Source organism: Symphodus melops, assembly GCF_947650265.1.
Source record: "Symphodus melops genome assembly, chromosome: 11".
In the NCBI taxonomy this organism is placed as follows: Eukaryota; Metazoa; Chordata; class Actinopteri; order Labriformes; family Labridae; genus Symphodus; species Symphodus melops.
In genome coordinates this window covers 13,176,915-13,203,566 of record NC_136701.1, presented here as the reverse complement: position 1 = coordinate 13,203,566, position 26,652 = coordinate 13,176,915, and the positions used below count along the sequence as shown (strand labels likewise).

Genomic DNA, 26,652 nt, shown 5'->3' with positions numbered 1-26,652 from the left:
TTGTCACGATGGAGTCTAGTCCTCCAAAGACTTTGCACAATTCATTCTAAAATTGTTCCACATTTCATTGTTAATAAATTGTTTATTCTCAATTAAGTATCTCCTGATTGGAATGTTTGTCATGAACATTTTGGACTCATTTTTTTCATGATAATTTTGGGGAAAAAAATGTTCAGGAAAGTTGTGGACATTTTTTTCATGAAAAATTTTGACAGGTCTGCAGTCATTGTTTATTCATGAACAGTTTGGGGGAAAAAAAATCCATGATAATTTTGGACTGAAATGTTATTACATGCTGAATAAGCATGTTTGTCAACATTATTGCTGTAGTTTGGGATTTTTATCTTTATTTTCAGTAATACCAGAGATGTTCATCAGATTGTCTTGATATTTGGTAAATAACATTGTGAAGTGGTGAACTACCAGTCTGGACTGAAATGAATCTGTGGTAACAGGTGATTTAGTTTTAATATTAAATTGAAATAAGCCCTACATTTTTCAGATAGCTTTTATTTTGAAATTGTACATCAGATCTTCTTGATATCTGATCAATAAAATTGTGAAGTTGTGAACTATCAATCTGAACTAAAATGAGTCTGTGGTGAAAAATAGTTTATTTATAATTTCATTGCATTTTAAGTTCATCTCCCCCCCCATGAATTATTCAGAAGAGCTGCACAATCAGCACACAGGACCAAGGTCTGTTAGTTCATTTTGCCTTTAATAAAAAGAAAACTAAAATAAAAATCTCAAAATAAAAAATACATGGCAAAACAACAGACTCTTAAATGATTATGAGAATAATCATGGTCGCAATGATGATACAGTAGAAGTAATAATAGTCACCATAATAATAATAATAATAATCAGAAGCATAATAATCATAACTCTATCTTTTCTGGTGTCGGTGCCACCAGCAGAAATCACTGCCTGTTTTTATAGACATTACGGTAAGCATCGCACAGGCCGGGGCGTGGCACTTGTCAAAATAATTTCACACTTAGCAAATTACCCCACATATGCACGACAAAATAAGGACAGAATCACAGCTCGTACGATTCACAGCACTGCTTGGAAACAAAACCTTAAGAAATCAAAGAGTTTCAAACATGCTCTGAGTTTGTTTCTTCTTCTTCCCTTCTGGGTGACGGAGCAAAGGACGAAGGGAGGGGAGTTTGGCAGTTTTTAGATTAAAAAAAAAAAAAAAAAAAAAAAAAAGGTTGAAGGTTCATGTGAAGTTTAAGAACTTGACAAAAACAACAAAAAATGTCATAAAATGGCCAAGCATTAAAAAATAATTAACATTCTTCTTCTTTGTCTCCTGAAATCAGCAAAAATAACAATAACATCTGCAGTTCTGTGGGTTTGTTTCGTCCAATGAAAGTGCAGTGCTCACATGTCGTATGAAATGTTGATCCGTGCATTTTTTTTTTCTTAGGGGGAAAACCAACTCAAAAGTTTTCAAAAGAGAAAGATATGACAATTACGCCCGGAGCTCCTCTTAACCGTTTGATTTTTTAAATGCATGAAAACGGAGAAAAAGAGCGAGTAGAGGACAATGAAAGTCAAGCTTATGAAGTCCTTCACATGTCTGAGGTCAGATGAAGACAATAAAAAAAGGATAAAGAGGAGGACGAGGAGATGGTGTTTTTGATGTAGTGGATCTGACGGGAAACACTGGTGCTGTTTAGTTTGTTTACATCTCTTCTTTCCTGTTTATTTTTTTCATGGCACTTTGAATTTGGTTAATTGTAGAATTGTCTTAATTTGTCAGATGGCAAAAAAATAAAATAAAAGAGGCAAAACTGTGAGAACAGTTTATGACATTTTATGAGAAGAGCCCGACATTTATGATAAGGATTAAAGTGCCGGGAAAAAGCTTCTAACTTCTAAAACTAATTCAAAAAAAGGCTGTGCTATGCTAGTTTTAGTTTAGATTTTTTTTTTTTAAATCTAGTGAGTAACTTGTTTGTAAGACTTTGCAGAAAATGCAAACTGGAAACACAGGAAAAGGAATTGTCACTAAAAGGCAAAAAACTAAAAACAAATATGCAAATGATGGAGTGTACTCAATCAGGACTTTTTTTTTTCCAGCATACTTTAAAAATCATCGCTTGTTGTTTCCAAAAACACGTTCAAACTAGAGTCATAGAATGAGTCACTCTCTAGCATTTGAAGTTCAGTTGAAAAATGTTAACAGAAATATTGTATTCTAATCTGCTGAAAGCCATTTAAACTTTGGCTGGAAATATTGTGATATAAATGGAAATATCTGATTTTAAAAAGGTTTTTTTTTACAACTTCATTTAATAAAAAAAGTTTTCTCTATTGCTGTATGACAAGAGCTGAGCTCCACCTTATAATTCTAATAGAAAGGTTCTGACAGGATGACTGTGGTTAATAGAGATGGAATAAAAACATACTGTTGACTGTCATTTAAAGTTCCAGTTTACAGAAGTGTTTCCTGCTTTTTAGCTCAGAGAAGAAAAACAAACTAAATTTAAGTTTAGTATTGAAGTACTGTTATCCTGTCACAACAATACATAAGAGGGATGATTGAAGGATTGTGTTATTGGCAACAGAGATGTAGAAGGCACCATGAAGTTCACAGATCAAAGACAAAACTTTTTGTAAAAAAATAAACACTACATTTTTCTGTTTACATCATTTCAGAGTGTGTTTGGATTAATTTGTGGCGGGCAAGATTTTAAACAGAGAGATGACGAAGAGAGACCAAAACACACACACCAGTGTTCCCCGTGAAGTCGACAGTTAGGTGGTTTCAACCTGCAGGTGGCGAGTCGCACCCAGTTCAGTTCAGTGAAGAATTGATCCAGTAAACTGAAACATGATGGGGCTGCGCTCCAACACAGGCCGAAAGTTTGAGCTCAATCAAAACGATTCCAGCGTGATCACTTAGTGCTCATGTTGTAAAGAAGCTAAAGATTATGTTTGTACACAATTAAATATTTCAGTAAAAGAAGAGGTGACATAGTTCCAGATTAATTGTGTTAATATTGGGCATACAATATTCTGAGAAGGCAAAGAAAGACATATAGGAAACAACCAAATAAATGTAACCAATAAGGAATCCGAACCTGGAGCTGAAAGAGCCTGAGAAACACCAGAGAACAGTGTGTGATGTATATAATTATATTGACACCTGCACCGACAGAAACAAAAAGTGGACGATTGGTGATATTTTATCGACTTCTTCGTCAACAAATCAAACGTCTGTGTTTAAAGTCTCTGTGCTGTACAATACAGCATTTCACTTTACACTAACTAATGCACTAATGCATTTTATTCCTGCGTTTGGTCATTACAGACAATAAACGTTAGCTTTAAACTATGAACTTGATAAACTACATTAGGCAACGTTTTGCAGGCAAATGGTTGCAAAAGTATTTGTGCATTTTTAGACAGCGCTCTTTCTTCTGGTCTAAACTATGACTGAAGATTTGTACGTTTCAGGGCTTCAGTTCTTTCAGAGGGAGATTGAATTGTTCTTTAAAACACATGGTATCAGAAAAGTAATGAAAATGTTGACAACCGTAGCCCAAAGGCAGATCCACATTTATTCCAGCTTCTGATACAAACAGCATCATGTTCTTAGAACTTTTTTTTGATGTGGTTTGAAAGTTGAGTTTCAAACTTAATCATGGAGAAGTAGGTTTGTGTTTCCAGTAGGATCCAGTTTGCTAGACAGAAAGTATTATTAAGATAGGTAGGTTTTTTTTCCCCTGCTTCTTTTGCATGAAATGTAATGACTCATATCATGACTTTTAAAATTAATTTTAGAATGATGGAAAGTGTTTAAATCAATTTGAAAAACGAGATCAACGCTGGAAAAGGTCTGAAAGGATTTGACTTCAGAACAGAAGCATGCAGCTGATAGACGTGGATGACATGGTTCAGAGTGATGAGAGCAGGTGATTGGATGCTGGTGAAATCAAGTTGCCTGTCTAAGAGTTTGTGTGTGAGTGTGCGTGTGTGTGTGTGTGTGTGTGTGTGTGTGTGTGTGTGTGTGTGTGTGTGTGTGTGGTTGATTTGTGTGTCCTCCCCTCACAGCCTGGATGCAAAAGCATTGACAGTATGTAATCAAAGGAAAAGGGCGATCACCACTGAACACAGACCTGACAGCTTGTAGAAGATTATTTTTTTCTATGTTTCAAATATATATTCTGTTTGTACAAGATGGTGAAACGGTCGACATTCAAAAAAAAAAAAAAAAAAAAAAAAAAAAACATTTCAAAATGCTTCCTATGCGTCTTTTTTTTTTCTCTCTGTCTTCTTATTTCGCTCAGCTGATGAGATTTTTCCTTCATATGTTAAACCTTCTCCGGACGATTTGATCCACACATCATCGTCCGTCCAGCAGCTGCTCCACATTACAAGTTTTTCAGAAAAAAAAAAAAAAAGGAAAGAGAGACAGACAGACGGATGGCGGCGAAAAATGGCGGCGGCGTGACAAATGACTGAAGCAACAGAGGAAGAACACCACCGACGCCCCCACGAGGCCTCCGTCCAAAACGTGCCCTCATCCACCCCCTCCACCGGGGAATGTAAGGTGAACAGTGTGTGTGTGCATGTGTGTGTGTGTATGTGTGTGTGTGTGTGTGTGGTGGCTTCGAAGCGAGCGTATGAAGAGGCTGGCGAGCTCCTAGCAGTCCTCGTCTTTGTCGTCCACTGCGCCTTTGAGCCGCAGGCGGGCGAAGTCCTCGAAGACGAAGTCGTCGTCCTGGGAGATGCTGCTGAGAGGACGAAGAGATGATTTATTGACTACATGTTTCTGTTGAAGGAGTCAGAAAACACTAAAACCTGTCAACAAATCCCCTCGATGGATTTGTGTCTGTAAAGAGTTATTTTATTTGGAAAAGGATGGGAATTTTTTTTGTCAGTATTTATTTAAATAAACATTTCAAAAACACCAGACCTGCAGTAGACCTATTGTGCGTCTGTCTGGACTGAGTGTTTTCCTCCTCACACAGAGATTGAGAAAGAAATAACTGTCATATTAAGAGAGTATCTGACACAAGATTTAAACTGGTCGAAATCCTTCAGGACTATTTTAAACTATTAAAAGACACTCAACATATTATAGGTTCAAAATGAGTAAGAACTTGTATTTTCTTCCGTTAAAAAAAAGAATAAATGTCTCTTTCTCATAATAGATGTTTTTTTTCCTGGTTTAATGGTATTTTTCACCGCTTAAGATTCACTTTATTTTGTTTTACTTACATTTTAAAAATATCGACTCTGATCCCTGAAAGACAAAAATCTTTCTTTGTCTCATTATTCCATCGTGGAGCTTTTATGTTTATCTAATGTATAAGATTAGCATGACTTTGTTTTCTCTAGCCTGACATAATGATGCTCACTTATCATGGAGCTTTGAGCTAAATGATAAGCATGCTAAAATGCTCAAAGTGACGATGCTTAAATGCCGAGTAGATGTATTGTTTTTCATGTTTATCAAATTAATGAAGCTTGTGTGTCAATTTGTTTCTCCAAAACCTTGATCGTACACCAAATAATTCTGTATTTTTCTTACAGAGACTTCTTACCGCAGAGAACGAAGTTTCTGATGTGTGGCATCACATTAAATATAAATCTGTCTTTTTAATGAACTGGATCAAGTCTTGAAACTCACTTTGTGTCAAATTCTATCAAATTGGTGTCGATGGGGGGGTCCATCTCTGGCACAGCTGTAACACACAAAAACACGTATTACTATGTCATAGTGGAGTTGCCATGGAAACTGAATCTAGTCTCCATGGAGATTTAGTGCATGTAGAAGAAGGGACAAGAATGGAGTGTTACATAATGCAGCAGAGTGTGTGTGTGTGTGTGTGTGTGTGTGTGTGTGTGTGTGTGTGTGTGTGTGTGTGTGTGTGTGTGTGTGTGTGAGTGTGTGAGAGAGAGAGTTTGATGTCCTCTGACTCTTCCATTAAATATAATCTATCATTTAGATTAACAGTGTCAGTGTCCCATTATCAGAGTTATAATCAGAGTTATGTGGACTCACCTGACTGTGGGCGGGACACGGGCAGCTCCACAGGTTTAGGATGCATTAAGATGAAGGGCAGCTCCACTGACACGTCTCTAAAACACAACACACACAAACACACAGAGATTAAGTCCACTACAAACACACACACACACACACACAAAGTGTTCAGTATGATGTGGCTGTAATGCTGCTGCAGAAATGTAACAGTGCAAAAGCACCACTTAGAAGTAATTAACAGGATAAACTGTCCTCAGACTGTCTTAAATTCAGTTAGTTTCATTTGAATACATTCATCATTTAGAACTATGTTAATCTGCCTGATCGTCATTTTAATACTTTCAAGTACTTTAACCTCACTTAACTCTTACTTTCATATTATCTATTTGTAGTAGGAAACCTGCCACTGCTTTGAATTATAATATGCAGTTTAACACAACTCATCTCTGAATTACATCTGATAAAAAGAATTTTAAAAAATGCTTAAAGACATAAAACCAGTTTAAAAAAAGATTAATTTTTAATCTTGTTTCAACTTAATTTGAATCCGTTTGAATTCAGTTTAAAGCCCGTTATTGTACCAAACACTTTTTTTTTTTTACCTGATCATCATTTATGATCACTTAACACAGTTTAATATCAACCACAATCTAAACCCAACCGAGTTGAAACCTAAAGGTAAAGCAAAATATATGTTTTGACAGGTTGAAAGTTATCTAATTAAAAAAAAATAAATCTTACCATTAATTGGCCCAAACATGTTAAATAACTCTAAAGTTACTCTAAATGTAGCTTGAAATGATTGATCAGATGTAGAAACACATTTTACATCAGTTCAGAAATTTCACAACAAGTTTGTTTACAACTACTTGAAAATAGTTTGAAATCACTTTAATGTCAAGATATTCTTCTGTCCCTTTAACTATTTCAAACAGTTGACACGTCTTTGAAAATGTTTTATGACATCTTTAAGTCAATTTGGAAGTATTTTCGGTGACCTAAACAGACTGGCTTTTGTTTATATGCATCATGCGTGCAGTCAGTTCACACACATTTACCTCTCCATCACGCCTCTCAGCAGCCTGCAGTGGGAGAGGAGGAGGGGAGGCACACAGCGGAGGGAGGAGGAGGAGGAGGAGGAGGAGGAGAGAGGGAGGAGCCACACAAAAAGCCAAAAACAGAGTGGGAGGGGGTGAAATGAAAAGCAGGAGGCAACACGTTCACAACACAATCACAAACCTTCAGTGGAAGCAAGCACAGTGAGGAGCAACTACTGAAACAAGCAGACGGTTTCCATGGCAACTGACACTGACAACAGGAAGTGAGAGGACGTAGCAGGAAGCTGAGGCGAAGCAGGACCAACACGGCGTCACGATCAGGATTTATTTAACTGGTCTGGTAATAAAATTACAATGTAGCTCTTCTGTTTCTCTTTCGTGTACTGACATAACACCTTCAACCAAACAAATATTTTAATTAACATTTGATCAATAAATTCATTATTTTGTCAATTAAGTGACAGAGAATGTTAAACATTTAGTTATAAATGTCCTTTTTTTTTTGATGAAAAGCAACACAATTAAGACAGAAAGAACAGAGACGACTATAGGACACAAAAAAGCAACAAACAGGAAGTGATGTCATTAGTGTATGCAAATAAAAATGTGTGTTTCTTACGCTCCACGTGAGACCACCAGCTTCACTTTGACTCTGTAGGACACCAGGATCCCCAGGACCTCCTTGTTGGTGACGTCTTTCACTCTGAAACACAGAGCAGACATCGATTATGTGACTGCACATCTATGTAGCACACCTGTATTGTGTGTGTGTGTGTGTGTGTGTGTGTGTGTGTGTGTGTGTGTGTGTTTGTTTACATGGTTGAGGAGGCCAGGTTGGTGTCTTCGTGTTTGAGCTTTCCATCGAGAGCTAGTCCTCTCTTCTCCCGGTTCTTGTCGAGCGTCGGGGTCAGAGTGTAGACCTTACAGAAGGTGGAGCTGGACGACACCTGGTCACTATGGAGACCACACACTGCTGTCAATCAAACTGCTCAGATCAATCCTGTTTAGCAGCTGTCAGTAGAGTAAACGTCATCTTTAAACTTTTACACTATATAACTCTGTCGGGTTGGGTAAAACAATGTTTTGGATGTACATTTGTGATCTATATATCAACTTCAAACTGGTTCGACTGGGCCACTGCTGCTGTTAACAGGTTTAAACTGGTTATTAAACACAGCTCAAAGAACCAACTTCAAATGGAGTGGATCTTTTTGAAAAGATTCACACCATTTCCAGTTAACATTTCCTGATTGTGGATTGAGAGACGCACTAAGTGACAAACACTTTTTAGTACTTTTTTTAGTATTTCTTCTTCGAGTTTAAGGCACTTTTTCTTTAGTTTGAACAGTTTTTTAACCCTTATTGTTGTTTCACCAGTTCATGATTTAAATACACATCACACCAGTCAATATGAATGCCATAGAATTCATTATAAATGGAGGGTAAAACATCAGTTGATCCATAATTTTAAACAATAAATATCAGCTTTAGACTTGGCTATATAACCTCAGATAATCCATAAAAAACTAAAGATACAGATTTTTCCACTGAGCGTTCTTGGCGACATTAAACTGGGACTTACTCTGCCTCCAGTTGGGCCACTGGACATTTGTACTGGGCAGTGCTGAACAGGCAGATGTCTGCATACTGACGCACTGCAGACACAGAGAGACGGTGTTTATTCGAGACATCAAACAAAAACATTGTTTTCTCATCAAAAAAATCTCAAACAATTCTTCAGGTTCAAAACTAAATGAGCGCAACAATCAAGAAAACACACATTTAAAGCCAAACAGGGCCGAGACGAGCCAAAAGAGAGATGAAACGGCTCACACACTGCAGGGAAGTGTGCGAGCCGCCTTTCTCTTTGTTTCTCAATCTAAAAGGAGGCAGCATAATCCAGAGATTAGATTGTTTGTCGCTGCTTTTCATTCCACCTCTGATGTGTGAAAATGAGTTCAATGGTTGATGAAAATAAACAGCAGGTGGAGCTAACACTCCAGATGTTTTCAACGAACCATTGCAGAGACAAAAAAAAAAAAAAAAAGGAAAAGAAAAAAATGGAGAAGCAGAAAAAGGAAGAAGAATTATTTACCAGAGATCTTGACTCTTTTGACTGTCTTGGTGGAGTTGTTGGTGACGTGAACGTTGACGCTGATGGGCTCTCCATGATAATACAGCTACACGCAAAGCACCATGGGAGAAAAAAAAAAAAAAATTGATACCTTTAATTCTGGTGTATAATTTAAGGAGAATGTTCTTTAAAAATTAATCATTTAATCCAGTTAAAGTATAAAAAAAGAAAATTAAAACACAGCCTAATGTAGTTTAAACAGTACAGAGGTGATCATACTGCTAACCCTGTGTGTGTGTGTGTGTGTGTGTGTGTGTGTGTGTGTGTGTGTACCTCCTTGTCCAGTGACGCCTCGAGGTGTAGGGATCTGTCAGACATCAGGAAGTTTCGGGTCGTCTCCACCATGGGCTGAGGACCGGGTTTCTCTGGAGCGTACTGAACCTTCCTGATCACCAGACGCACCGAGTTCCTGAAAACAAACGACACTTTATACACAGTCCACATTTGGTCTGCAACCTGTTCATAACCATGTACAGTATGCGTTTAAATCAGTCCATGTCATGTTTAAACCGGGTTTAGAATCCAATTCAGAACATGTTTAACTCAAATCACTGAATTTCTTTCGGGCTCCACTCAGTCTCTTAGTATTTGAAGCCCATTTAAAACCACTGAAAAATAGTTTCTCGTTTTTAAATTGCTTTTTACTCACTCGGTTATAGAAGGCCAGTTTCATCAATTTGTTATTCGAGTCTGACTAACTGACACAGGAACTTTTTAGTTTATACTTGTCAAAAATAACAAAAAAAAAAAGTATTGATGTCACACTCTTGTTTCGTTCCACTGTGAAAAAAAATAAAGAAATCTTAAATTATTCAATTATTTGTCAAATATGAGAAAGAAAATCTACAAAACCTCAGAGGCTAAAAAACCAAAGCCTGATCAGAGTCATAAACCCTTCTCAGTTTCAGGATGTCGACAGTTTAAATCCTTTTGCCGTTTTGGATTTTGATTTGTTGATGATGATACTGTGAGTGTGTCATGTTTCTGACCCTCTGAGGCCTCATAGAAGACATTTCAACACAGACTCAGTGAGGCTCCCTGCAGCTGTGAACTCACCTCTTGTGAATCTTCTCTTCTATCGACTTGGCACAGAAAGCTCTGATCTCAAAGTCGACACCGCAGGCCTGGGGAGGGGGGGACGAGAGGAGAGCCTGACTCAGTCAACACAGCCTGACACTACAGACAGTAATGGTTTAATCTTCATGTTTATCCTATTCAACTTAAAACACTCAACGTCTGTGTCTGTGTCTGTGTGTGTGTGTGTGTGTGTGTGTGTGTGTGTGTGTGTTACCTTCCCAGTGTCCTCTGGGCCGGGCTGTAAAGTGACTGAACAGGGGAGGTTCTGGGGAATCTGAAAACAAACACATTTGTTCATTCATCACGTTGAACTGATTTCTGCTCGGGTTTGAGTCAATGTTTCAATGGATGTAGAGTAAGATCATGATTGTAAAAAGGGATTTGTGGGGATTTTATGCGGTTGTTTGGCCAGGATACTCTTGATAAAAGAGTTTTAATCTCAATGAGTTTTGACTTCCTAGTTACATAAAAGGTAAAAAAAAATAAAAATGGCCACATACGTTTAAGTTCACAGAGCATTTAAGTCCAGAGATTTTGTCAAAGATTCAGGAGTTATGAACGTGTGAAAATAGCCTAAAGACTTTTTTTCGAGCTCCCTGTTTTAGTTACTTTGTCTAAAGAAACAACAAGGTTGTTTCGTTCACAAACTACATAGCTGTCATATGTATTTTGTTTTTTAAATGACTGTTGTTTGAGTTGTATTAAATGACTCAGCGAAAGACACTAAAGTAGAGAGAAACGTTTCCTTCCTCAAAGTCTAAACCCATCTTCAGATGAAGAGGAAACTATCTGCATGTACAGTTTCATTTCTCTCCTTCACTTGCTCGCTTTTCTTCTCCCTCTCTCTGCTGCTCAGTGCCTCATTAACTACAGTCACTTCCTGTTTCCTGTAATCCAAGCAGTTGTAGTTCCTGGGTTCCTCCATCATCTCTCTTTTTCCTGGGAAAGCCTCCTGCAGTGGAGACACCCTGCCTACAACTTCTCAATGTTTTGACATCAAACAAGCGGTGAATAAAAGTTTCTCTTGCTCTGATACGTTCCTTTTTTTTCTCTTAACCTGTTGTCTTACCTTTTTAGAGTTGAGAGAGCGGACTACAATCAATGAACATCACAAACACACGAGTCTTTCATCCCAAACTAATACTAACTGATGTGAGAGATGCAGGTGAAGTTCCTGTGAAGAAATGAGACGCGCAGACTCACAGTGAAGTAGAAAGGGTGTGCATGTTGGCCCAGTTTCTTCAGCAGCCTCTCCTGCAACCTGCTGTTGGGTTTACGCTCCTCAGGCACCGGAGGGAACGCCTGAGAGACAAATGGAGAGCATGATATTTATTTTGTTCTAAAGCTGAGCAACATGCTCTGATGAACTGAAGGAGGGGGGATTCAACGTGGATTTGAAGGTGGGACGAGGACTGGATTCTGACCTGGAAGGTGGAGATGTAGAGGTCCTTCCTGAAGGACAGGCCGAGCACGTCCAGGTCCTCACGGCCGTAACGAAATGCACAGGTGAGAGTGACGAAGACTGCAGGAGGAAGAGGAGCAGAGACCAGGTTTAGTGGGCAGGTTCTGACATTTATTCAAGTCCATTTGGCTTCTCATAGAAATGTTTGTCTATGACATGTAGACGGGATGCAGATGCAGACGAGGAGAAAATAAATAAATTCCAAAAATACATCTTAACATTTCTGCCTGCAAAGATTTAAGCCAACCTAATTTTTTAGACTTTGGATCAGATCCTGAATTGAAGCATCCATCAGAGCGCAGACCTGGACTGTGTGATGCCTTTTTTTTTTTTAAATAAATAAAACACACTTAAGGAGGAAGCCGTCCTACCTTTTCTGTCCTTCAGATACTCTGGGTCGACGAGGATCACTCCATCTGTCAAGCAAGAAGGAAGAGAAACAGCTGAGTCATCAAAAAACATACACACACACACACACAAAAAACAACCTCAAGCCAAAGTCCAGAGAGTTCAGTGATCTGATTCTACTGCTGGTCGTTCTATTATTTACATGCTCTGTTTGTGATTTTTACAAACCTAAAAGAAGTTGTTTCAAACATCAATTCATTCCTTCCACCTCATCTTAATAAATAAATACTTCAACTTGTACGACCAGACGACTTTACGATGCAATGTATAAAATGCTACAAAATCTGCATCATATTTCCAAAGGAACCTCAATCAAATAAAACGCTGTACGTGTAAAAACCTTCCGACTCACCCACGGGGTCGACATGGTCCAGGTGATCCACAAAGTCTCTCTTTCCAAGATAAACTGTCACCTGCAAAAAAACAAACAAACAATCACATTGAGTTTTTTTTGGGCCAAATTGGTCCACAAAATTCACCAGGATAAAAGAGCTACAGTTTAAGAAGGGAGACCACCACAGGCTTTATTTAATTGAACATCTTTGTTATAACTGTTAAAATGAACACATGAGCTTTTATCTTGGAATAAAAAAAACAAGTATAATAAATAAAGTTTTATAGTAAGATTTGGCCTTCCATTAATTAGCGGATAATTATGAGAATGGTTTATGCTGCTTGTAAAAGTGCTGAGTCACTGTTGCTCTGCACATAAACAGGGGAGGAAAGGAGCTAGCCTCCCTCATCTTGAGTCCGCTTTGGGGTCAATAAAGTTCACCTGTTTGTCCCTCCATTGCTACCATAGACATCAATTAAAAATGTATCAATGGAAGTTCACGTCTTAAATGAGGGTATGTGGTAGTGATTGGTGCCATTAAAAAAAAACAAATAAAAACCAGGTGTAACAGTTTTGTGTTTACAGGGAGTTAAAGGTTAGTCAACGCAATGCTAAAGCTAAAGCTAGGTTAAAAGTAAAAAAAGTTAAATGCTTTTAGAACATTTCTAAGAAAATACATGTTTTATATTAAAGTTTATTAAACACAAAAGAGCAGCTTAATGTATCATTTTCCAAACGCACATGAGGGAGTGAAACGTTTGTCGGGGACTATTTTGCCCGGCGGATTATTCGATAGCTGGTGCTGTACTGAGTGTTTCTAGCAGCAGGACAGTTCTAATGGTATTATCAATGGTACTTCTCTGAACTAATTCTGGTAGAGTTATTCTCTCTTTGTATTATCACATCTATTCTGAGTATTTGAGCCCAAACAGGTTTTTATATTGAAACATTTCAACAGCAGAGAGCGCAGTAATCCCCCCTCCAGCAGCTGTGTGGAAGAGTGTGAGATGTTGCAGGATAAATAAACGGCCTGACTCACCTTACAGTTGGGGCTCGACTTCTTGAAAACTCTGAGAGGTTTGGAAAGAGGAAGAAGAAGAGGGGAAGACAAAAGAAGAAGAGGAATAGAAAAAGAACATGTTAGTTTATTCTTTTCATTTATAGGTTTAATGAGTCTCCACAGACAAATAAGCGACGACATGTATTTAAAAAGTGAAACATCTCAGTGAGTAAACAGGAATGTTTTGTGTAAATAATCAGAGGAAATATCAACCGGTTCAAACAGGCCGCTGTTTATTTCAACACAGCAGGAAGCCGAGGAGGAAGTGCTTACAGAGACGCAGAGTGGGGGTTATTATGGGATGTCACCACAGAGCTCTAAAGCAACAATATATCTGGATAATAGCTTGATTTTTTTTTTTTAAGGAGGATGTTTGTTCTACTCCAGTGCTTCATGTCTTGTTTAAGATTGACAAGATACTGAATAATCCTCCCGGAGAGACCCATAGTTTCTGGTGTTATAAACTGTAAGTTTGTTGATTTCCATGTAAAAGACAGAAATTACAAAACAAGCTTCTCACATTGCAGATACACGGGATGTGTTAAGACAGTTGGAAGATTTGACTGTTTGCACTCAGATTAGTTGTCCAGTACCATACTGAAGCACGATTGTTCCCCCTCCCCCCTCTGGCCTGCTCTCACACTTCTCTAGGACTAACCGGACCTTAGCATGGCCACCTCCTGCCGCCTAAAAAAAAATGTCCCAATAAAACACATGACTGACTTTAACAACAACCAACGACCCGTGGTGTCATCCTGGCCACGTAACGACGAGCAACAACAACAATCGAATTTCCCCCTGGGATTAATAAAGTATTTCTGATCATGTGGCCATGAAGTGTTCTTAGTTTACAAGAAAGGTGGAGTAAAAAAAAAAAAAAAAAAAAAACACATTGTAGCTGTCTACGTGTCGTGCATGAACTCAACCGTGCCGAAGCCCGCTTCTTCAACCCATACCAGGCCTGAGGATTGGAGCACTCGCCAAATAAACTGGTGATTGAGGGTGAAGCGGGCAGGGCGGGCATGGTACGGACTGTGCGCCCTTAAAGAGCTTTTCAAAGGTAAGTTTGGGTTTTGTGAGCTGATGAAGCAACATTCCCCACGAGGGCACGACGCATCGTTTCCTCCAACCTGTTCAACACGCTCCAGTAGATCTCATCACTCTTACTAACTTCATAATACAATCTGACCTCTAATCTTTATACTTGACAGTTTCACAGTCACAGGGCGTATCCATGAGCTCTCCTTTTGCAACTAATTATTTCTGGGATCCAGCTTTTCTTTAATCCCAGAAACTCCTTTTGGGAAAACTTTTTTCAGTAGACATAATTGTTGAGTGAAAGCAGAGACATTTCACTCATTTGCCATTTTTGAAGATGTGAAATTAGACAATATTGCTGTTTCATTATCAAAAAATATGGATGGTCAAAATATATGGTTTGATTGACAGCATTCCTTCAGTAATAAAGAACAGATTAGGAGATGTACGCACAGGAGTAATGATTGTCATTTTAAGGATGTTGTGGTATTAAAACTACATCGATGGTGAAATGTGTTTAATTCATAGTCGTTTATACAAGAAGAGTTTGAAATAACAGGCATGACCATATATGGAGACTACTTCGCACTAAAGTCAACAACATGAAATAATCCTGCATACTGTCTTCACTTGTCTCTGGATCATTTAGACAGTGTGCAGGACTTTGCCGCCCCTTTTTGACCCTTGAAATGTAATCACTTCATATTGTGCGTCTTGGACTTGCGTTTCCGTTGCCATGGTATCCAAAAATATCAACATAGTCTGATTTGGACTAATATGTTTTCAGCAGCCTGTCTGCTTCATTCGAGAAGGACAGAGTGTAACGTCTGTGTCACAGCACTTGTGTGATATGGTCACCATCTCCAACAACCACAACCATAAACAGGAAGTCACACACACACGGTTTCCTCTCCTCGCCTCATCTCTGGTCTGAAGTTATTGATCAGCTGGGAGGATGAGGAGAAACTCTGCACCGACACACTCTGAAACTTTGTGCAGCTCTTTTTCCAGCTGATGACTGCTTCCTGTCCACCCCCCCCCCCCCCCAGTTATATTTAGATCACTTCAAAGCTCCCGTTCAAACTCATTTACGACTCTTCAGGGCTCCAGTTTTATCTCTGTGCCGTTTTCAGCTGCGACGTTTAAAAACACTAAATAATGAGCTGAAGGAGTTAAGAGAGACGTCGATTAGCTCCGACTTCAACTTATTTTCATTTTTCGTTCTGATTCTTTTCTTCAATGTTCAGTCTGAATAAAAACTCCAGACAGCAGTAAAAGAAAAAAAAAAGTCTGAATCTAATCCGCAGAAAATGTTCAGACTGGAAATGTTTTAACAAAGAGCTGGCCTCCATTTCTGAAAACAAAACTTGAAAACAGATCAATTATCTGAATGGAAGCAAAACAGGTTTTATACAATCCACCTGCAGATCAGTCATGTGACTTCCTGGTTAAACTGTTATTCAAGTTAGAGCTGCTATTAAGTAGGCATGGAAAGATTAATCGACTGTGTGTCCAGGTTCAAATGGGTGCTCTGGAGAATGATTCATTCTCATAATATTGTGAGTGTTAGCGGGCGATATCATGGCAGTGGAAGCATTTCTGCCTCACGAGAGAGAAAATGAAAAGAGTTGAGAAGACAGACAACCTCCAATCAGCTCCCGCGATTCTTTCAAAATAAATCGTGACGTCAGAATCGTGAGTAAATCGTTCCATCCCCCTATTATTAAGTCATCCCTGTTTTTATTGGTGAGACTCAGTTTAGACAAAGTCAATTTATTCATCCATGAAAACTGAAAGTTCAAATCATTTCTGTCCAATTCTTTTCCTTATATTATTATCTTATTTATTCATAAGTCGAGTCATTCTACTTTTCTTTCGCTTAATATTTCTGACACGAGCGAGCTGCAGCCGAGGCTCGAGACATCCTCCGATTGGTTAGTTTGAGCTTCAGTCCTCAGGCAGGAGATACTGATTACCTAAAGCAACGTCCAACAGTATGAAACATTTAGAAGTCTGACGACATTGAAGTTGAAGACATTTATAAAAAAAAAAATAAAAAAAATCCTTTAAGTAAACCATTTTTCAGTCGAAACTTTCAGTGTCACACGTTTTCAAATGTCTGACTGTTGCTGAACGCGGGTCCGAAAATGCAGCTGAATATTTTTCTATAATTCTCCATTTTTGGTCAGAAATCGGAGCTCGTTTAGAACGAGATATCTGGAGACTGTTTGATGTTGAAAAGTTAATCAGGAGGATTGTGACCTGTGAATAAAATATTTGCTGTACTATGAATCACTGAATGCAACAACAACAACAACAAAAAAAATCTGTATTTTTGTGTTATTACTAGTTGACTATGACCCTTATCATCCTGCCAGAAAATATTTGTGATCAAAATCTTTCCAAACAGACATCAAAGGTCTGACTGCAGTCACTTTTAATATCTGCTGAACTCTTTAAAAACCTCAAGTTAAAAATCATTTTACACAGAAACAGTTCAGAGTCCTTTTAAGAAGCTCACAGACGCTTCACACGCTGCTTTCTTTGAACTCAATACAACGCTGCAACACTTGAATTGATTGTTGGAGTTTTCTGTTTTAAACCTCCGACAGGATGCAAATGTGAAATGTTTGCATAATGTCTCCATTTCTATGTTGGGAAACAGGAAACCTTCAACTGCTCGGATTTGTTCCTCCGACTCGGAGCTGTAAAGAGAAACATGACGGCAGTTTTCTTTCCCTGAACTGTGAGAAAGAAAAAAACTACATGGGTTTAAAAATGTCCCTCTGCAAAACTGTGGGCGCACACAAGACTGTGATTAACTTAACAGTGTGGCCATGACTCCAGGATTTCAACGTCAGTACCATTCAAGACTAAAATCAAATACCAAAGCACGTTTTGAAACGACACTCTTATAGCATCAGAAACATTTAATAACAATACATTTTATCAATAACAAACTTTTCCCTTGTTTGTAAAATCCTTATTTCAAAATAAAGTTATTTAATGTAAATTCATGAGAAACACCGGTAGGATTTCTATCACTCGAGGTTTTTCAAACCGTTTGTTATTTTTTCAAAATTGTTTAAAATTGTAAACTAAAATTAGATCATTCAAAAATACTTAATTTAAAATGTAGTTCATATGATTTTAAATCAATTACAGCTTTCTGCAACTTAAAATATCAACGACAGAAGAGATAGCAGCATGAAAACTTGAGAGACGGTTTTTAAAATCTGGTGTTTTTCTCTGCAGTGGATTCAGTGTGTGTGTGTGCGTGTGTGTCAGTGTGTGTAGATGTGTGTGTGTGCGCGTGAGCGTCACGTGAAGCAGAATCGTCCGACGGGGGAAAACTCCGGACAAGAAAACAGCCGCTTGCTGTAAACAGGTTTTCACGCTCGACTGGCTGCTTCCAAAACTTTCCGGGCGGGTAAACAAATCCCTCCGCAGCGAGCGCGTGATCCACCTGCGGCACGCCGCTCTGCAGGGATGCTTCAGGTAAACAGAGCGCGGAAAGCCCCGCCCTACTGTGACACGGATCGCTCACATCCACAGCTTCGTGTCCAGCTGTGAGTTTGTTTTTCTCATCCTGCAGATGATTTAAATCGTGGGCTTTTAGTGGCCACTTTATTGTCCTATAAAAGAGAAAAACGTTCCAGCTGCTGCAGAATTACAAGAGCTCCGACGGTTTCTCTTTTTGGATGAAAATAGCATCTTTAAAGCCACATTAACGTGGTTACAGAAGAAAAAATGACATCGTTTACAAGTCGTTCTTCCTGTGGTTTAGAGAAGCAAAAGTTGCAAAAGCTTTTGCTTCCGTGTCTGAATATGTGCAGCTTCCATCGGTCTTTGACTGTAAATAGATCTTGACCGATCAGCAGACAAAAGCGGACATCTGAAGACCTCAAAGTGGACTCAGAAAACTTGACCTCCTTTAAACTGTTTATTACTTTTCAGAGACGTAACATCTCTGTGGGTGAACTAGAAAATGATCCGAGCGCTAAAGATGATCATGAATGGCAGCTGTAAAGGAAATCTGTCTCGTGTTTGTCAGTTCATGATTAACACGTTAGTCACCAGACGGACAGATTTCGCTCTCATTCAGCGTTTCTATGAATCGGTTTCTGAAAGACTCAAAGCGTGTTTTTTTTGACAGTTTTAATGAGCTGGATTCTCTCCTCTCCAACTCACCAGCCTGATGACAAACACGAGGCGTCGGAATAATATCTGAAACCTTGAAAACTCTGTTACTGAATGATTGCCTACATAATTGTGCAGGAGCTTCGCTGGCAACTTTTAGTCATTAAAAAAAAGAAGAAGAAGAAGAAGCTGAGCCTGGTGAGTGAACGTCACGGTTTGACCGATGCGTCCCGAGTGGAGAAGAAGAGTAATATAGAAGGTGGCAGAGCGGTGCGAGAACATCAGCCTGCTTCTTTAACACAGTTGTGTGCGTATATACTTTAGGTTGGCAGCTTGAACTGTCACTGGAAACACGTGAAAAACCTCCTAATGAATAGAAGACAGCTTCACCCAGAGGTGCCGAATGTGGGAGCTCGGCAAAAGATACCAGTCCAACAACTTCTCCCTGCTGTTTAAAAAAAAAGGATATATAGTAAAGGAAGGAAATGTATCTGTAAGGTGAATCTTCCTGGCGACTGAATACAAATAACCGCTGCACCCTGTAGTCACTAACAACGATCATAAATCCCTCCATTGCTCCTAAAAGGTACACATAAGTTTTTATACATCAATAAATGGCTTTTATTTCTGTTTATGTTTCCCTGTTAAACTGAACTGTATCCCCAAACTCTGACCTCTGTGAACCCTGACACCCCTGGGTGCCTTGGTCTTCACTTGCTGTGGTCGAACGGTTCCAGCCCTCACTCTGTCGCGTGTAAATATTGGTTTGATTGCTGTAAATGACTGGGGATGGATTCTTGCACATCAGGGACGCGACCCCCTGTGTTAAATATAAACACCTCTCAGCGCAGATCAAAGAAGCAGGAAGCCATCTTTCCTCTTGGCCACAGTTCAGTCGATGGCAAAACTCTGCGGCAGGTCGGCTTCGTGCTTCGGCACCGAAGTTCAAAGCACATGAGCTGAACACGGCCGACGAGTCTCTGAACCTCGGTGCGACTCGTGTCATCACGCTGAACTGTCGTCGACGGCACTTCCTCATGTTCACTTGACTGTTTCCTCTCTGCACTTCCTCTGACACACACACACACACACACACACACACACACACACACACACACACACACACACACACACACACACACACACACACACACACACACACACACACACACACACACACACACACACACACACACACACACACACACACACACACACACACACACACACACACACACACACACACACACACACACACACACACACACACACACACACACACACACACACACACACACACACACACACACACACACACACACACACCTTCAGCCCGCAGTGGTGAAACAGGCTGTGATGGCTGCATCATAAAAGCTTCGTCACTGACAGGCTCAGGTCTGCCCACATTACAGACAGTAGATGGATGGTGAAGAGGAAGAGGATTCTTTTTTTTACAACCCGAAAATAGCTCTTACATCCCTCTCCTCAAAGCAGAGGCGCTACTTGTCAACAGGCAAGATTGGCAACTGCTCGGGGACCTCGAGGGGTCCAAAGCAGCGGGTCAAAAAAAAAAAAAAAAAGTGCTAATCTTTCAGTGACTGAAGGAAACCTCTCCAAAGGGATCCCGTCTGACTGAACTCACTCTTGTTGCTCTGCTGAACGCTGGTTGGCGGGTGATTTTATTTTATTTTTTTCCCCTAGGGTCCCCATCAAACTCTCAAATCATCCTTGAGCTGCCTGTGACTTACTCAACGCTTCACCAAGTTCGCTGGAGGTTTAGTGCTAAAAGAGAAAAAGACAAAAAAATCTGCAGCACATCTGTCCCGTTTAAAAATGTGGCCACAGAATTAATGTGCACCGGCTCGGCTTCTCTCTCCGGCATCATGTCGGGGCTATCTGTGACGGCAGCAGCGTCCCAACATCACACAGACTTATTGTAGATCTCTACTGGCGGTGCTGGTTTTGTATCTAACAGCACAACGTGCTTCAAGGTCCACTAACTGACAGCACACGTCCTGCTATGTGACTTTTTTTGCACGCACCACGATTGGGAAGTTAAAAGACCGAGCGAGGATCCTTTCTGGAATGAAGTCGGGTGAGACACTTGGGTCGTGGTTTTGATCTGCAGGATCAAGAAATCTGCTGGAGCAATCTCCAAATCGTTTTGCATCCGTTACTCAAGAAGACCCCCCCCCAATAGGTAAACAAAGGAACAATGTTTTAAAATACTGCACTTCTCCTTCAACACCTCGCACACACGTTATTTATCATCCTAATGCTTCAAAAGTAGAAACTCAACCCCCCCCCCCCCAAAAAAACAAAACAAAAACAAAACAACAGAAGAGGACGTTAGAAAGCTTCAGGTCCTCAAAACAACTAATGATGAGAGTTTGGCACAAACCTCTTTCATTTTGCTGACATTTACATCACTGGCTTTAACGCTGGAGACATTATGATGACAATAATTGTAAAAAAAATAAAATAAAAAAATACAGTTAAAGCTGGCTGTCAATACACAGAAGTCATCAAACAAGTATGAACAGAACTAAATGAGCCATTTAAACCAGCCGCTGCTGTAAACAAGAAGAACATAAACACTGGAGGTCAACGGTGAAACAGAAAGGCCCAAATGTCAGTTCAAATAAAGAAGAACAATCAAATCTAATAAATAAATACCTCTATAAACTCTTAACTGTTGGTCTGTATGTGTGGTTTAAAACACAGATAAAGTGAGAAAATGTACGTGCAACTCGTCTGACAAGTCGCAAAGCAAAAACAAAAAGAAGCAAAACTTCTAGATCTAGTCTCTCTAGTTTACAGATATCAGAAAACATTCAGTAGTAAACTGAATATCTCTCAGTTAAAGACAGTTTCATCATGCCACTTTCATACTTTTACTTAAAAAAAAACAAACAAAAAAAAACAGTTTTGACTATTTTAGAGAGAAAGAGTTTCCCCGGTTCGCCTGAAGCAGAAACCACAACTGTTGTCAGCTTTTAAGATTCAAAGAAGCCGCTTGTTGTTGCAGTCCTTCAAGGTTGAAATAAATCTGACTCAATAATACGTGGATATAATAAAGTCATTGAGCTGTGAGTTATATTTAGTTGTAACAGTTTTATATTTGTGTGGTTGTGGTGAAGCCTACAAACTGTTTTAAAGCTGCCCGAGGCCAGCTTGATGTTTGTCTTTGATAAAAGGCTGAAATGATTAAAGTCACTCCGCTCATACCTCAGCAGCCAGCACCTTCACTTCGGTTGTTTTTGTCGCTTCTTTGAGAAATCTAACTGGGTCACACAAACTGCAGGGACGACAGGAGGACGTTCACGGTGACTTTAACAACACACAGGTTCATCTTCCTGTGAATCTCTCTCTCTCTCTCTCTCTCTAATGTTGTCGGTCCACTGGGTGTCTTCACACCAATAATACAGAGGATGCTAAACTTTCTGCTAGCTCGTAGCTGGCTGCTTCAACATGTTGGCTTCCACCGCACGACCAAATCATAGACATAAAACACAGAGGACTTTTCAATTATGCACACATTTTATCAACTTAAAAAACAACAACAAAACTCTGATTGACTATTGCATGAGCCAGATCAAGTAAGTACATCAAGTAAGGACACAAGAAAAGAAGTGTCCTAATCTTTACACAAGAAACTTCACTACGACAGCCATCGCTCTTCTAATGTAACATCTGTATTACTGCAGCTTATTGTCAACATGTTTAAAGACCTCTTCAATGTTTTTAAAACAATCCAGTTTTGATTATTTTATAATAATTAATTGATAGAAGCAAAAAGTACCAAAGCTTTAAAATAAATAAAAATAGATACAGATCTTCAGTCAGATTTTTAACCCACTCTGCACATCGTACAAATTTGTTGGCAATGTTTAAGTGTGCATTAGCCTGCTAACTGAAAACAAAAAAAAATATCCAGTGTTGGGTGTTTAGGGAATCTTTTTCTGTCACATTTGTATCCAAGCTCGGTATTGATATCTTTTGATTCGTATCATATCAAGGTAAAAAAAGACTGGTGTTGTGACATCCTTCGGGCAGCTTTTCCAACAGATTAATCTATACATTTTTTTTTCTCAGATATGAGAAAATCAGCTGGTAAAGTCGGGAACTTTCCCCTGTTTTTTTTTGTGTTTTTTTTTATAAGGAAGGGCAGCTGATCATTGAGTCCATCTACAATCATGTTTATATGTTCTAATTTTTTTTTTAAAAAAACAGTCCAACTTTCTGCTCAATGTTTATCTTTCCCCCCTGCTCGTTTCCTCTCCTCCCTTGTTTCCCACCTGTTTCCTAACAGGAAGTGACAGAGAGAGAGAGAGAGAGAGAGAGAGTTCAGGCAGGAGTGAGAAGGTCTGTTTACTTAAATCTCAGTAAATGTCAGTGTCCATTACAGAAGAAGGGGACGCCCTGATAGTAAAGTTCAGTCACTAAAGAAGCAGAGAAGAAGCACGTCTGAGCGCGCCGCTGTAAACAACGAGGTGTTTGTGCAGATACAATCTGTAAAGTCACCAACCTGTGTGTGTGTGTGTGTGTGTGTGTGTGTGTGTGTGTACATGACAAACAGGCAGAATGTAAACAGCCGCAGATTAAAGCTGAGTCAGCACTTTAACATCACAGTCATTGTTATATTAAAATGTACAGAGCAAAGAACAGACGGCACTGTGGGAAAGTCTCCTTCTCAGCTGCAACACACCGAATAACAAAGATGTAAACAAGGCAGAAAACAAAGAAATCCTTTAAACCCCCAGAGCTGATTCGGACGGGAAACATTTGTAGATTTACCTCAGATCAAAAGTCTGAAAACAGGCTTTATAACTCTGATCAGGATCTGCAGCTTGTCTGGATTAACAACAGAGACTACACAGCAGATACACAACAATCCTAACACACTTAAACCTTAGATATCATAAACCAAACTATATGATACATGTTTCAATACCACAGCAACACAAACACAATCCTATGTACCCCCAATAATAGGTAACTTATTGTTTCAAATTAACAACAAACAATAATTGCAGGCAAACTTCAGCACAACGTTTTTTAGTGTGTGTAGGTCTTTGCCTGCTGTTTTTAATGGATTTATTCCTCTCCTACACACCCTCCATCAAATAGTTTGGTACTTAAAGATGCTACTGATCATTCGAATGATGTTGATCGTGTCCCTTTAGAATAAATGGCAAGTAAACCATTCAAGTATGGAGAGCTTTAACAACCTTACAGAGCACGCTGAGGCCCTGAGAAAAAAAACTTGATAATAAAGCATGCAGGTGTAATATTCATTTATGTCAACACAGTCTTCATGTCCAAAACAACCCGAGGAAGAGCTGTCACGGTTTATCTGCTCACTCTTCATCATCATTATGAGTAAACCCTCCTTCATTTTAGCGATGCAACAACTCAAAAGACAAGTCTCCTAACTAACCAGAAAACATTCACGGATAATTGGCACGACTTTGTGATACCCTGGTATCTCAATTTAGCCTTCATAAGAAGCAGGCTAACCCGGATAGCCAACCAAACTCAATTTGAAAATAATCATTTCAAATATTTCTCGTGTAAATCAGGGAGTTAAACACAAGTTTTTGTGTTTCTTCAATAATTGAAGTGTGGTGTTTAAATCGGCGTAGATGCCATGCATAAAGCAGGACTTTATTATATATTTAACAGTAGATCTCCCCTCGTCGATACCGCCCACTACGGCCGTGTTTTGTTGGAAAGGCACCGTGGGAATTCCTCCCTACACACTAAAACCGTGTTAACATTCAATATGTAGCCGTGTGTTTTCTGCAGTGTAGAATAAACAATTTGTGATGATGATTTTGTCAGATATTTTTGGTATAGATTTAGATGTGTGCGTGAGCCAGATATGGAGATTTGACAGATTTGTGAGCGGGGGCTGGAGCGAGCGTCCTGTTAGCTAAACCCCACCCTGCTGGGCTAACTTCTCCTCCTGCCAACGAGGTCATCACAGCAGAGATGAAGGGAAGATCCCGGACCCCTACTCAGGCGCTGTTTGGGTTATTGTCACAAAGCGGGTAAATCTGAGCTGTTACATGCGGAGAGAAAAAACCCTCCCTCGCCCGTGCCAGCAGTGGCTCGGCTAACGTTAGCAAAGTGCGCGAGAGCTGATGCTAACTAGCTTTTAGCAACTCTGGTTTAGCCGTCCCTACCTGGTGCCCGCCTTGTCCCCCATCTCCTCGGCAGGCGGACTGCAGCAAGATCCCGACAAAATGAGCCCGGACCGGCGGTGTGTCGTCTGTAGAAGCTGTGGGTTTGTGCTGCAGCTCCGTTCACCCGTCCATCCACATCCGCGCACTGCTAACTAGTTAGTATGCTAATTTCATTTAGCGCCGCCTCGGCTCCTCTGGCTTCCGCAAAGGCTGCGCGTGCGTGTGCGTGTACGTACGTGTGTGTGTGTCTGTGTGTGCAGCGGCTGCAGATGATGTTGCGCAACACTTTCTTTATAAACATGACAACAAGAAGCTGAGGAAAATGTTGATTCGTCGTAAAGATGGTTGTGACTAAGAGGACCTGACATGTTTGAAGGGTCATTACCATAGACCACCAGACTTAATTAGAATTAACAGAATTAATGCAGGTGTTAGCATCAGATCCACCTGTTATACAGCTGTAATAAATTTAACCTTATACCTGCTTGCCTATAATGAGATGAAAATGAGCTGCAAGACAATTTAAAGGTTGTCTTTTAGCTTTAGTTTGTGTCCTGATTGAAGATTGCACTTTCAGTTATTAGTCAAAATTAAATCTTATTTATTTATAAAGACACCATCAAATATTGTCTGATTTAGGCCTACAGCTTGTTAAGTTATGTGATTCCTCTTTCACTTTTGGTATTTTACTCACATTTTTTTCATTGTTGTTTTGCAAGTTGGGAAAATGTGCAGTGCTATGGCAGACACATTGATACTTGATGATACTGATACACAGATTTAAAAAAAACTGTATTTATCATTGTTTGATGTGATGATCTGTGACTCTTTTCATTGTGCATTGCAGCATATGATTTGCCTTTTTGATTGTGTGTGTTTACAGCAAAAACAAAAATACTTAACATACATAACATACATAAACTTAAAATCACATGTTTTATGTTTAAGTAATGAGTAGCTTACTTTGTTCTTCACAAGTTTATGAGAAGCTTTACATAAGAGTGATAATAAAACTGATGCTTAGTTATTAAAACTAATCTTATTGTCTTCACTTGATGCTTGTTTTTGCATGCGTCTGTCAGCTGTTTGTTTTTTTTGTTTTTTTTGGGGGGGGGAGTAATTTCTTTATTTACAGCAATAAGACTGAGATGAGATTTAGACCTTTAGACCTTTAGAAGCTTCATGTCTGTCAGGTAATGCAACTAGTTAGCTTCGTATGAACATCAGAATATGAGAGGACAGAGCTGGCCTGCTTGAGTTTGAAGGACATAAAAAAAACATCTTATATGAACAAAATGATTAACATGTTAGTTTCAGCTCTTAAGACTTGTTAATATTTCTAGTAATCAGCACTTCCTGGATTTGAGTGGGAAGAGGGAGGCTGTCTCTGGTCGGTGATTTGTCCCTTATTTGTTTTGTTTTTTTGACGACTGATACTGCTGGCTTGAAATGAGCCCGCTCAGCAGTTCAGATTGAAGATTTAAGGTTGCTTCTGTTTCATTTCTACTTTGACCACAAAAAAAGATTTGGTCTGAGATTGGTGTTCCAGATATCAGGTGGAAACTTAAGTCACTGATCAAGATCAATCTGCATTTTCCAGCCCCTCGCTGCATCTAAGAGGGTTCTATCCTCTCTTGCTGCTGGTTTAGCTGGGCCCTGTCCTGCTCTCATGAAGGGGGTAGTGGATGGGTGTCTGGATGTTGAGTGAGGGAGGGCATTGGTGGTTTGCCTTCCTTCCAGAAT

General features: G+C 39.4%; 1 protein-coding gene across 3 annotated transcripts; it reads right to left on the bottom strand.

Moving 5' to 3' along the window:
- Window positions 1-702: 702 nt before the first annotated feature.
- Window positions 703-25,161, bottom strand: LOC306831755 (arrestin red cell). 3 transcript variants are annotated; one of them, XM_079355979.1, is made up of 17 exons: window positions 24,910-25,161; window positions 13,523-13,553; window positions 12,502-12,562; window positions 12,113-12,157; window positions 11,704-11,801; window positions 11,483-11,581; window positions 10,494-10,553; window positions 10,259-10,326; window positions 9,476-9,611; window positions 9,164-9,248; window positions 8,651-8,723; window positions 7,885-8,022; window positions 7,688-7,771; window positions 7,069-7,092; window positions 6,029-6,105; window positions 5,654-5,708; window positions 703-4,754 (listed from the first exon to the last, which is right to left on the bottom strand). In XM_079355979.1, the coding sequence occupies exons 1-17, from the start codon at window positions 24,930-24,932 to the stop codon at window positions 4,664-4,666; spliced, it is 1,248 nt and encodes a 415-aa protein (XP_079212105.1). In that variant the 5' UTR covers window positions 24,933-25,161; the 3' UTR covers window positions 703-4,663. The 3 variants fall into 3 exon arrangements, with proteins under 3 accessions (XP_079212105.1, XP_079212107.1, XP_079212106.1); XM_079355981.1 differs by lacking the exon at window positions 7,069-7,092 and having other exon boundaries at window positions 703-4,751; window positions 24,910-25,160; XM_079355980.1 differs by lacking the exon at window positions 7,069-7,092 and having other exon boundaries at window positions 24,910-25,159.
- Between the last annotated feature and the right edge of the window lie 1,491 nt (window positions 25,162-26,652).